The sequence below is a fragment of the Saccostrea echinata genome, unplaced genomic scaffold, assembly GCF_033153115.1.
Source record: "Saccostrea echinata isolate AGI-Se365-2 ecotype Australia unplaced genomic scaffold, CSIRO_AGI_Sech_v1 ptg000010l, whole genome shotgun sequence".
Taxonomy (NCBI): domain Eukaryota; kingdom Metazoa; phylum Mollusca; class Bivalvia; order Ostreida; family Ostreidae; genus Saccostrea; species Saccostrea echinata.
In genome coordinates, this window is record NW_026889759.1 from 10,141,698 (window position 1) to 10,158,267 (window position 16,570).

The 16,570-nt window shown below is 33.9% G+C and overlaps 1 protein-coding gene across 1 annotated transcript; it reads left to right on the top strand.

Moving 5' to 3' along the window:
- Positions 1-492: 492 nt before the first annotated feature.
- LOC133184354 (uncharacterized) lies at positions 493-11,788 on the top strand. The gene is made up of 8 exons (XM_061319400.1): positions 493-628; positions 5,280-5,452; positions 6,282-6,355; positions 6,453-6,542; positions 7,533-7,793; positions 8,034-8,190; positions 8,292-8,421; positions 9,346-11,788. The coding sequence occupies exons 1-8, from the start codon at positions 554-556 to the stop codon at positions 10,417-10,419; spliced, it is 2,034 nt and encodes a 677-aa protein (XP_061175384.1). The 5' UTR covers positions 493-553; the 3' UTR covers positions 10,420-11,788.
- The last annotated feature ends 4,782 nt before the right edge of the window (positions 11,789-16,570 follow it).

Sequence of the window (16,570 nt, forward strand, 5' to 3'; positions counted from 1 at the left end):
CCCTATCTAGATTCAGTGATTTAAAATATTGCTCACATTATACAAAAGTAAATATATATATAAGGCAAACATTCATTATTGATAATTTTCCTCTGGTAATTTTTATACATTGTGTATTGATATTGACATTTTAAATGAACATGCAAACAGTAACTGTCAATATAAAACTAATTGAACACAAACATTGCCACAATTCTATTAGTGTGCTTTATCTACTAGTGATTCTACAAGCAGGTCTGTGCATGGACTTTTAAATGTAATTTGTTAAAATTTGCATATTTTGATCTCAGTAGACAAATTTGAACATTCTCATGTATATTTTCTATCAGAGTTTTGCATGTTTTAAGTCTTCCAATGAATTCTAAAAACTCTCTGGTACATGTATATGATAATCATGCAACAACATGGCCAAATACATCCAGTAACTAATATTCACACTCTGCAGTTGGTACAGTGAATTTTTATTGCTACGTACATTTTTTTGTAGATGAGTTGTGGTGTCTTCCAGTAGTGATAGGAACTTGTAGACAGCAGTACCACACCAGGCACCACCATGACACAGCGGTACCTGGCTGCTCTGGACTATGCCGATTACAATGCCAGACAAATTCTTCGTAAACATGCAAAGGTGAGCTTCCTTATTTAAAACATCAAAGAATTTCTCAATTAAAGGGTAACCTATTTGATGTATGTAGGGCCTTATTGGTAAATAAATGATTGAACAAATCTGTGGTCCATAAAGACAGATTGGAGGACAAATTGTGCATGGCAGGCCATAGCTCTGTGCATTTTTCTTTATGTTATATTTCTATGATTGTATGCTTTGGGATATCAATATATAAATGCCTATTCTTCCATACTTGCAATTTAATGACAAAAGTTGGACCTTGAGTTGTTGGATGGTATTGTATAATGTATGCAATTGCAGTAATAGTCCACAGACAAAAATGTCTTTCTATGTAAATTCCCCAAATCTTATCATATCTGTGGTTTTGGAGGTGCAAATTTGTCAGATAGTAAAATCGGGGGACTGAGCTAAGACAGTAGTTCTCAGTGAAGGGACAGTGATTGCAAAAAAGGGATTAACAGGTAAAAGATTTCAATCAAAGACTTGTTACATCTGAAACAATAACTGGGAACTGCTCTTTGCATGACTGAATGCACAAGCAGGTGATTGCATATGCTGACGTAGAGATGAATGTCACATGCATGGACTTCTTTATAACTCTGCATGTATATTGTACCTAGTGGTTGTCTCTTTGATTGTGGGTGACAATAGCCTTGTTCCCACCTGTGTTTTGAATATGAGATCATATCTCTTTATGGAGCTTAAAACAATTCATGCTGACTATGTAATACACTATCATGTACCCAAATAGAACTGTCAGGCTAGGATCATAATCGACAAACAAATCAGTGTATGGTGGCACTACCCAACACTCGGCACATTTGTATCATTGTTAGCTTGATTATTTTGTACTGCAGTTCAGGGACTGAGATGCATGCCTCACTCTGGTAGATTCTAATGGATTTTTAAAATGAATTCAAAGTGTTTCTGCGAATGGCAATTATCTCATTTGGAGCAGGCTGTTGAAATAACTATAGTCAACATATTTATTACAAGAACTTTTTTGATTTTGTGTATCATGCATGAGATAGTGGAAGGAAAATACTGTTCAGTATGAAATAAGTGTATAATTCACATTAGCAAGTGTTGCATGATTTATCAGGTACTTAAGTGCTTAATGGTGTATGTTTTGGACTATTTAGGTAAGTTTCCATGCATTGTGTTTGATTTGTCATTGTCACTGTTTGGAGAAAACCCACAGGTATTTACCAAAGAGAGGTCAAAGACAATTCAGAATTATTAGGATTAAATGGATTTTTCGTGAAATTATTTGCATTCTGTGTTTGTTCTCTGATAGATTGTTAGCACTTGAGGTGTTATATCTGCATGAGCTAATTTTTACTTTGATCGGAATAAAGTATAGCAATTGTCCTTGGTCAATAGCTTAATACACAGATTCCGGAGTAGACAGTTTGATATTTGCATTTCATTATATTGTATACCTTATCCTTCAATAAAATAAAGTCTATAGACATACATAGTAAAATATTTCTTTCTGCACGACCCCCCAAAATTTTCATTTCAATCTGGATTGATCAATGTACAAGTAATATTAATTTGTTTGATCTTTCATATTATTGAAGCTTGAAAGAGATTGTTGTAAATTATTTCTTTCCTTTATGTCTCTGTTGTGCACTTTATTCAAGTGATAAAGTTTGGGGAGAAAAGATATATTGATCTCGAATTTAAGGGGAAAAAAAGTCATATAGAAAGGGATGATAAATCCTTAGTAATGATTTCACATATAGTGAGAGTTCCTATGTTTTTGGGTCTTGGTTCTGTCTCTTAATCCCCTGTCTGTGTAACGTAATGATCCCCTTCTACGGTCCAATTTCTAACGTATCAACTCAAGACAAAATCACAAAATGAAAAAAAAAATTGTTTTGAAAATTAATTAAATTCTTTTTTTGGTATCTGGAGCATTTTCTGCAGATTTATACATTCTGCCTTTCTTGAATGCCAACATTCTCAAGAAGTATTTGGAAAAAAAGCCGTTGGGATGACGAAAATTAATGAAATGTTTCATGAATGCTTAATTTGTCATGAAGGAGAGCAGTTAGCCTATTGAATTTTCTCTTTAAAACCCATGTGCATTTAATGATAGGGAAAATATAATTGGTTTAAAATGAAATTCAAATTGAAAAGGTGTCTTCATTTGTGTAAGGAGTGACTTACAAAGACATTGTATTGTATCCAAATATTACACCTAGATAATGGAGAAACTTGCCAAATAATCTTTCATTTACCAAAGTGAGCTTTCCATTAAAAAGTTTAAAAGATATTTCCAGCTTAGTTTTGGTGTCAGATCTAAATTGAATAAGAGATTTTTACCTCAACTTTAAATACTTGAGTGAAATAGATTGAGATTTGCAATGCATTATGTCAATATTGTTATGTGTAATGTAGAGGACCATTGATAAGGGCAGCCTATTCAGTCTGTGTCCCCCCAAAGCTTTTAATTTGCCCACCAGAGATTGTCTCTAATCATACCTATATGTTGTGTGGACTGTATTTCAAGGGGAATGTTTATTTTTGTGCAGCAGCATTGATCAAACATTAGATTCCAAGCAACACAGAAAACGTCTAAATTTGGAGTGAAGTTTATGTTTCAATTTCCAGTGACACTTATGTGACAATATTGTTCTTATTTGCTTAGACTGTTTCTTTGTAAGTTTTGAAGTTTTTATTTGCTTTGTTCACAGTGTTGCTAATTGTTTCAGAAAAACTGTATTGATGTTGTATAAGCATTTATGCTTTCAGGTTGATGCTTGCCATAATTGGCAATTAACTGGTAGTTGCCACACCATTGCAAAAATTGCTCTTGAATATATTGTCAAACATTTGATAATTAGAACTTCTTAAGACTGTTATGAAAATTAAGATATCTAAAAGTTCAAAGATATCAAAATTAAGATTAGAGTTCAAAGTTGGTTGTTTACAATACGGCACATTTCAATTTTACAATGTTTTACTATGCTGTATTTTTCTCTTAAATAATTATTAAGAATAGTTAAGTTTTTTATTTGTAAAATTCACTTAATTATAAGCATACATCTACCCCTAAAGATTACATTCTTAGGTACTGATCCTTTAAAATCATCATATTTTTGACAATATAAATTGTGTACTGTGGTATTTTTTGTACTTTTTATTGTACACCATTTATTGGGTAATTTGATGGTTTTGTTGACTTAATGCAAAGGTCTGATGGTTAATTTAAATTAGATGTGATGGTGAAAGCCTATCTAATTATAAGCACAAACATGTATGGCATTTAAATTATGTTATTTATAGACATTGATTGAAACTTTGGCAAAATTGACAAATTAAACCCAAACTCTGATACAATGATCATTGATGGAGGCTTTGCACATGAGTGTTTCTACAAGTTACTGCTGTGTTACACTTTGTGAACAGTTCAATATGAATTAAAGCTTCATAAAACTGTTCAGTGCCTCTGTTATTAAATAAATTATGTTTCAAAAGGGCATCAGGGTATGTATTTGTGCATGCATATATGTTGATTCAAATCTAGAGGTAGTCTTTTCAGATTTTGCCAGATAGTTTAATCTCAAAATTGACATCAATAGTAATTAGAGGTAACATGATATCAGAGAGTACCTTAAGCAGGTGAATGTGATATAACAGCTAATTCTGCTGTCTGAAATTTAGTTTGTAATTTGCTCATTCAGAGGAAGCCTTCAATTTTCTGTATATAATTTTTTATTTCATTCAATTTGCATTTACTGAAGTTGTGTCTGAAATGTAATACAGGGATTCTATTGGGGGGGGGGGGGGGTTCAACAGAATCACAGAATTCTGCATAAATTGAATAACTACAATACTATAATTACCTGTTATACAGTATTTTTAGAAACATAAGTGCACAAAAGACATTAATTCTTTAATTTTTTATGGCATATATGTTTGACTTTATGTAATTCACACCTCTAATTTAGTAACATCTTGTTCCAAGAGGTTCTTGATGCAAATTTGATCAAACCTCACTCACTACAGCAGAAGTAGTACAATATATTCATAATAGCTGTAAACCCTTGTAAAACTAGAAGTGTCTGATGAGTCTGTAGCTCTGCTGGTTTGCCCATGTGTTTTTATATAAAGGAAGAGGAAAGTAGCATTATGGCAACAGCAATAAATGGAATAATGATCTTTGGTGTAGTACCTTTTTGTGGCAAGTTTTATTGCAATCAGACCAAAACTATACTTATCAGGAGGAATGGACTTTTGAAAGAATATTTCACAGAAATTTCTCAGAATTATGTATCTTAGTGTAGTCTTCTTGATGTGTACAAAGTTTCAGTGAAATCAGACTAAAACTGTAGGACTAACATTTTGGAAGATTTTCACAGAAATTGGTATTTTTTTGTTTTCATACCAAGACCATTTGTCAAAATAAAAAAAAAACGGTGCTTAGAATTATGTAACTTGTTAGTCTGCTTGATAGAAATTGGACAAAAACTGTAGGATGAGAAGCATTTTAAAAAAAAAAAATTGTTTAAAGACAAAAAGATAGACCACGGATACCTTACTATCTCATATGCACTTCTGATCTCTGACCATGCTAAAAATTGTAAGATTTTGTTTTTGTGCTTGGACTGTTTAGAGAAGGATTGAATTTTCTGTTTTACAGAAGCGCCCTCTTGGAGAGATTGAACTTCGACATCGATATACTCCAGCACAGCCCGTTTTATCCTGTCGGACTGTCAATATTGACGTCAGCGGAACACGGACGTACCGACCAAAATCCACCACAGACATAATACAGGAACAGCATCGACTCATTCATTCACTGTACACTAAAAGGTAAATCTTTTACTTTAGTTTTCCTAGGATTTGTTGCACAAATGATACAGGTATAGGCAATCTAGAAGTAAACTATCTGATGTTCCAAAATAAATTACCTGAACCTAATGATCCAAAGAGTTTGCTGGTGAACTGAAAATAATTTTTTCCTTAATAGAATTAATTTCACTTATCATTTCATTGCTAAACAATTGTTTTCTAAAAATGAGGATTCTGTTTTCATTTTTTAGTTCACCTGAGCTGAAAGCTCAAGGGAGCTTTTCTGATCACCCGTTGTCCGTCGTCCGCCCTTCTGTCTGTCCATCCGTCCATCTGTAAACTTTTCACATTTTCAACTTCTTCTCAAGAACCACTGGGCCAATTTTAATCAAACTTTGTACAAAGCATCCTTGGGTGAAGGGAAGTTTAAATTGTCAAAATGAAGGGCCAAGTCCCATTACAAGATATTCAAGAAAAGGCAAAAATAGGGTGGTGTCATTAAAAAATCTTCACAAAATTAAACCACTGAGCCAGAAGTTATACATTGAAATAAATAGGAAAAATCTTCTTCTCAAGAACCACTGGGCCAGAAAAGCTGAAACTTATGTGGAAGCATCCTCGGGTAGTGTAGATTTTAATTTGTTAACATCATGACCCCCGGGGGTAGGACGAGGCCACAATAGGGAATCCAAGTTTTACATTGAAATAAATAGGAAAAATCTTTAAAAAATCTTCTTTTCAAGAACCACTGGGCCAGAAAAGCTGAAACTTATGTGAAAGCATTCTGGGGTAGTTTAGATTCTATCAGGTGAGCGATGTGGCCCATGGGCCTCTTGTTTTTTATTGTTAGATCTGTTGCATCAGCACCCCCACGACGGAACCTTCCAGCTCAAAACAGCGGTAGAAAAGTCCAGAGGATAAATAGTGAGTGCCAAAAGAGCTTTAAAGAGTCTCAAAAGTACATGTGTGATTTTCTAAACAATCTGAGTATAAATAACTTTGGTGTATTTTCCTTCTTCAGTTCAGGTAACTGGCCAGCCATTGTCAGCTCAGTCCCAGAATCAACTTCCACTCAGAAAAAAGTCAATCACAAAAAAGCCCAAACCCAATGGTAAGACTTCCGATGCTCAATATCATGGTTTATTCCAAAGGTGCTCATTAGGGCCCCCACTCTATGGATGGGCTATAATAATCAATTCTTCTGTCTGTCCAACAGTAAGTGCTCAGAGCAAATAAGCATTTTCTTTTCCCTTGACCTAATATTTGTTATAAATCCCCATTCAATATCACTGGAAAATGGATTTCTTTGACCTTGAACCAATTCTAACTAAAAGGTCAAGATCAATATGGAATATTGTCTAATTTTGGGGGGTAAATATTTTCGCTCCACCCAATTTATCAGGTTTTTCTTGGGTAAAAAGTATGCGGTATCATGGATCCTTCACCCTAGTGAGACTTTGAGTGGAATTCATGCAGTGATCCTCAATTTAGTTTGCTCTGAAGTTCAAAATCATGACAGAATTCTAGGTCTATATCATTATAGAAAATTGTTGGGTTTTTTTTTAATCAAAAGTACACCTCTCTCATTGTTTAATGATCATGCATATTTGAATATGATATTAACTTTGATGAAAGTTTTAAATGTAATTTTAAAGTGAAAATATATCTGTGTGTGAATTCCTTGTCTTGAATGAATTTCTTTTCCCATATTGCAAACATACTGATAATTCACTGATATAGAAGCCTCTATCTACAGGCAGTGCAATGACATTGACAAAAGATTCTAAACTTTAAAGTTCAAGTCTAACATAGATTTCTATGTAAATTCATCTTCTGGATACTGTATACATGTATTATTTCTTCCATTGGCCTACTTTTATTTATACATGTTTTGAAGGGTTGTGCAATAACAATGTGGGGTGGGGGTGGGGTGGGGTGGGGGTTTAGAAATTTTTGTCAGGAATGACATTAGGTAGATCACTTGTAGAATCTGAGTCATAATTGATAGTATACATCCTTACTGTCAACATCCATGTAAAGCTAAGTAGTTTGACCAGTTACCAGTACCCTTTTAGGATCATATAAAAATTGAAATTTTCAGGCAGGGCTAAGAGTGCTCCCTCTTACAAAGTTGTGCGATGGAGTGATGACCATGACTTACTGATGACAAGTCGATCGACAAAGGCCTTAACATCTGAAATCCACCAACAATGGCAGCCAGAGAACCATGACCTCAGCTCTGGTGTCTTTGTCCGGGGACAGAGTAAAGCAGAGGCCCCAAACAGTCTTGATACATGGCTAACATTTGGGGGTTCAGCAATTGCTGGAGAAACTCCTGGGGGCATAATTGATGCCTTTGCACGTAAGTCTTGAACATAGCTACAAATGAAGAGCATTCAAAAAGATAAACAGATAAATTGCTGTGTTGTTGAAGAGAAGTTCATAAAAATTATTTCTCTATCCATGTTGTACATGATTATATTCAATATGATTATTACATAATCTGAAGTTTTATCTGGAACAATGTTATCTTTCAAATAGATAATAACTTTTCCAAGTCCAGATGGCATGTTATTACTTTCTTTTTTTCATGTTTTGGCAGAATTCAAGGATAGCGGAGAGTTTTACAGTGTGGAGGGGGGAGTGGGAAGTAGAATTGCACAACAGCTGCAGAAAGGGGACCGTGTCAGGATAGGAATTAATGGACGTCCCCAGACTCATCATCTGAGACTCAAACAGAGATGTCTAAGTGAAGAAGTGTAAGTCAGTGGAGAATAGCTTTTGGGAGAAAATTCGTAAATTCACATGTAGAAAAAAGGGCATATTTCATTAGTTTAAGATTTTCTTTTTCACTTTTTAGAATTGAAGAAGAACCACAGACTCAAATGGATAGAAGGCCAGTTGTCCCATTGTGTTGGAATGACCAAATAAATCAACCTACTGCAAAAGTTATATCTCCTCGATCACGGAACAATGATCAACCTAGACCTGTAAGTAACTGTGTATATGCAGTACATCGACAGTGTCAGTAAGAGTTCATTCCCTTGTGTAATATTAGAAAAAAAACAAATGTGGATAAAGATATTCATAAATGTATGATTATGATGAATTATTGCATATATATGTAACAAATTAAGAATAAAAATAATTGTTTTATGAAATATTTCCAAAATATGATTTTCTGCAGATTAGAATTCAGAGGTTATAAACATAGCTTAGTAATTGCTTACTGTAAGTACAGCTATACCAAAACATAGAAATTATGTTTCCGGTTTTCTCTTATTTTATATTTACTTATTAATTATCCCTCCAAGTTTTTACTAAATCTTATTTCCCACACTTTTGGAAAAGGTTCGTACATCCTCATAGTTGTTCCCCTTTCTGTGGATGAAATAGCAGTCATCAAAATTAATTCTTGGGATTTGGTTTGCTTATTTGAATTATTTAACAAACATGCATTTAGTTATTAATAGCATGAATATTTATTCATTGTATTTATTGTTGCATATTATTGATTAGACAGTGCTTACTGTGGAGTCTTCTTTGTTCATAGAGGACCATGAATGATTGTGAATTTCATGGGTCACCCTTACCCACAAATTTACATCCCTATGAACCAAAACTTTGTCAACATATTTCTTTATTGAATCTTCTGTATTGAATTCTCTGTAAAAACAAAATACTCATGAAATAATGTCCCCACAAACCAGTAAAGTTTTGATTGCCCATGAAAATTGGTCTCCATTAATTGAAATGATTCCACAGTATTGGTAAACCTTCAAGAGGTTGTGAATTTCATTTGTACTTCAAATTACATATATATTAAATTTTAAAAATTTAAATATCATTTTTTATGAATTTTGAAATTATTAATTTTGAAACTGTCAGTAACTTCTGTGTTTTCCATTTTCCAGAGTCTTTGTGAAACTCATCCTGTTATATTTAGTCATCCAGAAGAAAACAAAACACGTCCTAAGCTCGCCTCTCCCTCTCATGAGGGTTACAAAGTCCGACAACGACCTAAATCAGGACCAGGTCTGGATGGCCATGATCAGCAAAATAAAATTGTAGTTCTATCCATTGATCCCAGTGACGATGAGGACCGCCTCCAATCTCTGACCGTGGATGATGTGCTCAAACATTCCATCAGTGCCAAAAACATTTCTAAACAGGAGGTTTCCAAAAAGGAGTCCCCCACAGAAAACAGTGATTCTCCTCCATTGGATTCTGTGTCGGAACCTGATGACATTGATCGGAGTCAGAGTAAGACTAGTGGGGCTGAATCTCATGTAAGCAGTAATAGTGAACCGTCAAAGACTCCCAAATTCAAAGCTGTTACCCCCTCTTTTACAGTGCAGCCCTATGCAGTTGCTGACCTTTCGGTAGGGCCACCTTCCGGTTCATATGTAAGATCTCAAAGTGAATTAAGTGCTAGATCTGTTGCCTCTAGTCGTGCAGGAAGTGACAGGTCTCTGAGTAGGAACAGTGATAGAGCTAGTGCAAAACACATGTACAAACCTGGCTCCAGTAAGCCAATCAGGGTCAGCAGTCCGGCCTCATTCGCTGTGTATGGAACAAAAGGAGAAACAGAATTCATTCAGATTTCCACACAGATTAGGAATCCTAATCCAAGAGAAAACTCTGTAAGCAAGAACTCAGATGGATTCATTACACAGACAGCTAGCGAGGAGGCCATACGTCAGGTTACTAAGCAGAATAAGGCTGAGGAGAGGACCACGCCCAGAGTCACCCCTGCCCCAGCATCCTCCCCGGAACCCTCAGAACAGCTTTCCTCCACTGCTACTCAGGTGGCAATTAATATACCTACAGCAGAAGACTTTTCTGATCGGGACTCCATGATGACATCTCCCTGGCCTACCAATCGTCATGACAACAAAGATGTGGAGAGAATAACAACTCTGATGGAAGATACTGCAGTGGAACGTGAAACTTCTCAGAAATCAGTCAAGTTCAAAGTTGATAAATAAACTTCAATGTAGACTGCAATGTAGACTCTGATCTTGGCTGATTTGGGACATATTAGACTTGATATCAAACTTGAAATCATTTGAAAGATATTCATACAATAATATTTTAAGTGAAAGTCTTTTTGCTCACAAATCAGAATTTGTCTCCCTTGAGGAGTGCATTGTACTTTCTCTACATTAATTTTTTGGAATATATGTATTTTTTAAAGATGTAATTCTGTATTTTTTATTTATAAATACATGTATCTATGCAGAAAAGTAACATTTAATTATCTTCCTTTGTGTGTGTTGTGAAGTCTAAATAATCAGGGATAAATGTTGTGGAACTGTTCCGTTAGGTGTTTAAAAGTTATTTGAGCTGTCCCAGAACAACATGTCACTTAGTTTAAATTGCATCTGTTCATCCTCAGCTTGAGTGGGTTCATCCAAGTCAGCAAGCTTCATCAAATTTGCATTCACTGGTGTTCAACAGTTATGTAAGAGGTATAACAAAACATTCATTGACTGGGTTGTTGGGCAGAATGTGTTTTGCCAAATCTTCAAATCAAACTGCTGCCTTTAATGCCATTCAATAAGTGTATAGTATTAGAGTTTATTTCTCACAAGGTTCTACATCTACTTAGAAACTAAAATAATCAAAAATAAAAGCAGTAGTTATAATGTTTAATTGTGTACTGATTTCTTTAGTTACCATTTGCCAGAACTGTTTCTGTGTTATAAAGATCACAATAAATTTCATTCCTTTGAAGAAAAAAAACTTTAAAATTCATGTAAACTATTCATGGGTAATGTTTAATCAACTCATAATGTAAAGGATCTGTGGAGATTTGGGGAGTACAATATTGAAAAGGACAATGGAGTAGAGTTTCAACGTTATCACAGATACTCCCATATTTTTGTTTTGGATACTTAATTTATATGATAAAGACCAAGAAATATATTTATATTTCCATTTATGGTTATATTGTTTCTCTTGTATTCTCCTCAATAATCTGGTGCCAAATAATTACCATCTCACAGATATAATCATAGTATATATGTTCCTCATTTCATCAATGCATGTCCTGGAAGTCCTCCTAGATAGAGATTTTGTGATATGTGACTTTTTTTGATCATATATCTAAAACATGTTTCCAATTTTATATTTTTTATACATTTTGTGAAACTAATTGAATTAATATTACTTGAATATTATGCATGCTCTGCTAGCAATTTTGAAAAAACTAGTAGAATTTCGCTGTTTCATCTCTGTATTTGGGTGATTTTTGTTTTTTGTTCTGTATGAGGCTCTTTGTAATGTTTGTACTTTGATCATAATTATTTCAAAGAAGCATTTTTCCTTGTGAATTTTTCATTTTTCATGAAATAAAGAGAGAATTATATAATTATGTTGAAAGTCATTCTTTTTAAATGCTCTGTAAGTGTAATGCTGGTGATTCAGTATAATGTTGACAAACCTCTGTTTTTCTGTACATGCACCAGTTCATGTTCAGCTCAATTTCAAGGAAACTGTGTGGGATATTTTCATCCAACTGCATACGAAGATAAAATTGTTAAAAAGTTCAAAAGAAGAATTTTGAATTTAAATTACATCCTTCTGACCAGTGGAACTTACAGATTACAGGGCCTCTGTTTGCATGGAGCCAGTTAAACTTTGTGTGAATTAGTAAATAAGTAATGAACCATACTTTGTGTTAAGTAGTAAATAAGTTATGAACCATAAAAATCAATTTCCTTCCATTACAAATAGTCCAAACAAGAAGCTATTACACCTAATTGCCTGATGTGAACTTGACATAGTCCATATGGAATTAAGGCAATTTGAACTTTGTTGTTTATACAACAGTTATAACTAGTATTAATTGTAACGGGGACCGTTACAGATGTTCCCCAAAGGCTCCCCAACTCCCTTTTGGTGTCATTTCCTGTAAGCTTCATTAAATAAGGCAATTAAGTATATTGGTTTCACGCGCGCGCACGTGTGCAGGTTGACCATGTCATTCCGTCTGTACTATAAATGCATCTTTATATTCTCAGTATCAAAACATTTCATCAAAAAATATATAAGTTCCGGCTATATCAAGTATCGCGCACGTGCACCTGTATGCATGTTCATAATGACCATGCCATTTTGTCTACACTTATAATATGTCTGTTTATTCTTAGTATCAAAGCTTTTCATCAAAAAATATAAAAGTTATGGCTATATTAAGTATATTGGTCATTAAACACATTGCACGCGCGCGCATGTGCATGATGGCCACATCATCTTGTCTACACTTTTAATATATCTGTATATTCTTAATATCAAAGCTTTTCATCAAAAAATATAAAAAGTACGGCTATATTAAGTAAATTGGTCATTTAACACATTGCACGCGCGCGCACGTGCATGCATATGCATGATGATCATGTCGTCTTGTCTACACTTTAAATACATATAAATATTTTGAGTATCAAAGCATTTCATCAAAAAGTTTCAAAATTACAACTATATCAATTAAATTGGTCATTTTACGCACGTGCATGTTGACCATGTCATCTTGTTCACACTTTTAATATAACCTTATATTCTGAGTATCAAAGCATTTATCAAAAAATGTAAAAGTTACAACTATATCAAGTATATTTGTCATTTTACGCATTGCAAGCGCGCGCACGTGCATGCATGTTCATGATGACCGTGTCATCTTGTCAACACTATTAATATATCTACATATTTTGAGTATCAAAGCATTTCATCAAAAAGTATAAAAGTTACAGCTATATCAAATATATTGGTCATTTTAGCACTGCATGCGCACGCAAGTGCATGCAAGTGCATATTGACAATGTCGTCTTGTCTACATTTATAATATGTCTATATTTTCTGAGTATCAAAGCATTACATCAAAAAATGTAAAAGTTATGGTTATATCAAGTATATTGGTAATTTTACTTATTGCACGCGTACGCACGTGCATGCATGTGTGCGCTGACCATGTCATCTTGTGTACACTTCTAATATATATTTATATTCTGAGCTTCAAAGCAATTCATCAAAAAATGTACAAGTAAAGTCTATATCATTTGTATTGGTTATTTCTATCATTGCGCATGCGCACACATGCATGCATGTGCATTCTGACCATGTCATCTTGTCTACACTTTTAATATATCCTGATATCCTGAGTATCAAAGCATTTCATCAAAAGATATGAAAGTTATGGCTATATCAGGTATATCTGTCATTTTACCCATTGCACGCGCGCGTACGTGCACGCACATGCATGCATGTGTGCGCTGATCAAGTCTTCTTGTCTACACTTCTAATATATATTTATATTCTGAGTTTCAAAGCAATTCGTCAAAAAATGTTCAAGTTAAGTCTATATCAATTGTATTGGTTATTTCAATCAATGCGCATGCGCGCACGTGCATGCATGTGCATTCTGACCATGTCATCTTGTTTACACTATAAATATAACCTTATATCCTGAGTTTCAAAGCATATCATCAAAAAATATAAAAGTTACAGCTATATCAAGTATATTGGTCATTTTACGCATTGCACGCGCACGCACGTGCATGCACGTGCGCGCAAAATGACCTTCGTTCCGCAAATATACATAACATTCCTATTAACCCTAAAAAGGTTTCACCTCAATCGGATTGTGTAGTTTCGGAGATCACTCACAGACAAAAAAGTACCCAGGAAGAAAAATAATAATAACTAGACTCTTGTTGCCATGGCAACAAAAAAGTCTTCCGTTCTTCTAAATCTGTAAGAATTTGCTTTTTTCTGTGTAAAAAACGTATATATCATATTTACTGTGAAAGAAAAAAAAATAACTGGACAAAAGTTCTTTCAGTACTTAAGGTACTTTGATTTTCATTATCAATCTTGTATAATACATTTGGCACCTATAAGAGATATACGTATATCATTAGCAATTAAAAAAAATTGTTTGCAATCATTTCCAAGACAAACAAACAGACGAACGAACACCGTACTATCATAAACTTCACTATGTGTATGTTTTGGCATAATTGTGATGGTGTTATAAAAAAATATAATGAATTAAGTTAGTAACGTCACTGAGTTTTGTAAAGTTAAAATATCAAGATTTGACAGCATACCTATGAGACAGATTATTCAATTACAGTAATTCTTCGGCAATCGATTGATTGATTGATTAATTATACGTATGTTGTTTAACGTCCCTCTCGAGAATTTTTTCACTCACATGGAGACGCCACCACTCGCCGGTGGAGACTGCAAATTTAGCACTTATCGCAATTGAGCAGTGGGGAATCTTTTTTATGCCAGCACCTTCTGTGACAAGGGACCTCGATTTATACGATCTCATCCAAAGGACCGGTCTCCACGTCCCACAATCGAAGTTCACAATACCGAGATATTTTATTTTTTGTTTTGTTCTATTTTTTCACAAGTTTGTAGCATCAGATTTACTTAAAGATCATACTTCAAGATTATTTCGAACTCAGGCTACTTAATTGCAGTGCATACAGCGTCAAGTGATTTTGATTGACAGGTCAACACACGTGCACTTCGTGTGATATTTTTTAAGCTGAAAAATATACAGGATGTGACCATGCCTGACTATGAAATCAGAAAACATTTAATAAAGAATGGGTGTGACCGATATAGAACTAATTTTTGGTCTATGTAAATGGATAGGAGGATCGGGATTAAGAGGGAATCTCTCTCTCTCTCTTTTTTTTCTCTCTCTCTGACGTAAATTGAACATTTCATAATGACAAATCTACCATTATAGAATATGAAATTCTGTATACATGTAAATGGTAATTATATTCACATGTTCCAGATTTAAATCTAAAACGAATATATAATTCAAATGCCTAGCTGCACGAACGTCTCCAAATATTAATCAAGACGGGGGGGGGGGGGGAGGCTTCAAAAGAATTAGATAGTTTTATGTTTTATGAATTATAAGGAAAAGTACGGACGTCAGTTGCATGTACATAATTATATATCATTGCATAAAACTGTGTTCATTCAGGTATACTTATCCCACATATCAACAGACCTGTACAATTTTTTTTCGTGTTTTTTTTTCCCAAAAGAAACATATAGCGTACCATTATTTCACACAGAATCGCGTTTTCACATATTTTTTTTTTACTCTTTGAGTATTTCACAAGAATCCAGGAATCGTCTTTTCACATCTTTTATAATTCCTTGGGTATATAGAGTATAGATCATGTGTCATAAATAATTTAACTTTTTTATCAAATATACATGTAATAACCAAATCTAATCTACATGTATATACTGATTTTCTTTCTTTTAAGTGACAAATATCAATTTATTTCCAAAGGCTTTAATACAGTCTGTATTACAAATTTCTATCGCTCAGTTCCTTTTTAAGTGTACGTAATATTTTTTAATATCGAAAATAAAACTCGGAAATCGGGATAATTTCGCATTCAAATCATAGAGAATAATAAATCGTCTGCATTATAGAAGGCTTAGTAACTATCTTATTCCGAACTTACTATACGAGATAGATAAATTGCATGCCTGTCCATCACTATAAATGTATATTCAGTGCTTATAATATATTTACTTGAATTACATACCTAGCAGATATAGTAATTTTTTTTTTACATATATTCATGTGTAAATCAATTAACTGTCAATTCAGACTTACACTACACTGGCAACTTCAAACTTTACATGCACTGGAAGCGGTAACCAACGTACTCTTAAATTTTGAAGAGTGAATATAGAACGTCTAAATATTTTGATATGGAGAGTGTATATGTCCCTGACGTCATCGCTACTATTTCCGCCTTTATCTCGAAAGTTCTATTCTCACTTACAAGTCAGAGTTATCTTCCTTTGCCCATTGTCTACACACTAGGTAAATAGGGAAAATGACGGTACCGAAAATCTGCAAAATGTGGAATCTGATTTCAAAACAAATTATATATTTAGTATCTGTAGAATAACCTCTGTTATACATAATAATATCTTGAAAAAATATTAAAAAACAAAAAAGTTGAAAATTGACCAAACAGAAGTTCACTTCCGGTTCGGACAGGAAGTACCGGAAACACACGAAAATAACTTTGAAACAAAGAGAATGTCATGATCTAATACCCCTGTTAATTTCACATCTTTACC

Bases quoted from the DNA above. Each gene is read 5' to 3' on its own strand.
- LOC133184354 (XM_061319400.1), top strand. From the start codon at position 554: ATGACACAGCGGTACCTGGCTGCTCTGGACTATGCCGATTACAATGCC. The intron at 629-5,279 runs GTGAGCTTCCTT...TCTGTTTTACAG, and splicing joins TTCTTCGTAAACATGCAAAG to AAGCGCCCTCTTGGAGAGAT. The intron at 6,356-6,452 runs GTGAGTGCCAAA...TTCCTTCTTCAG, and splicing joins AAAAGTCCAGAGGATAAATA to TTCAGGTAACTGGCCAGCCA.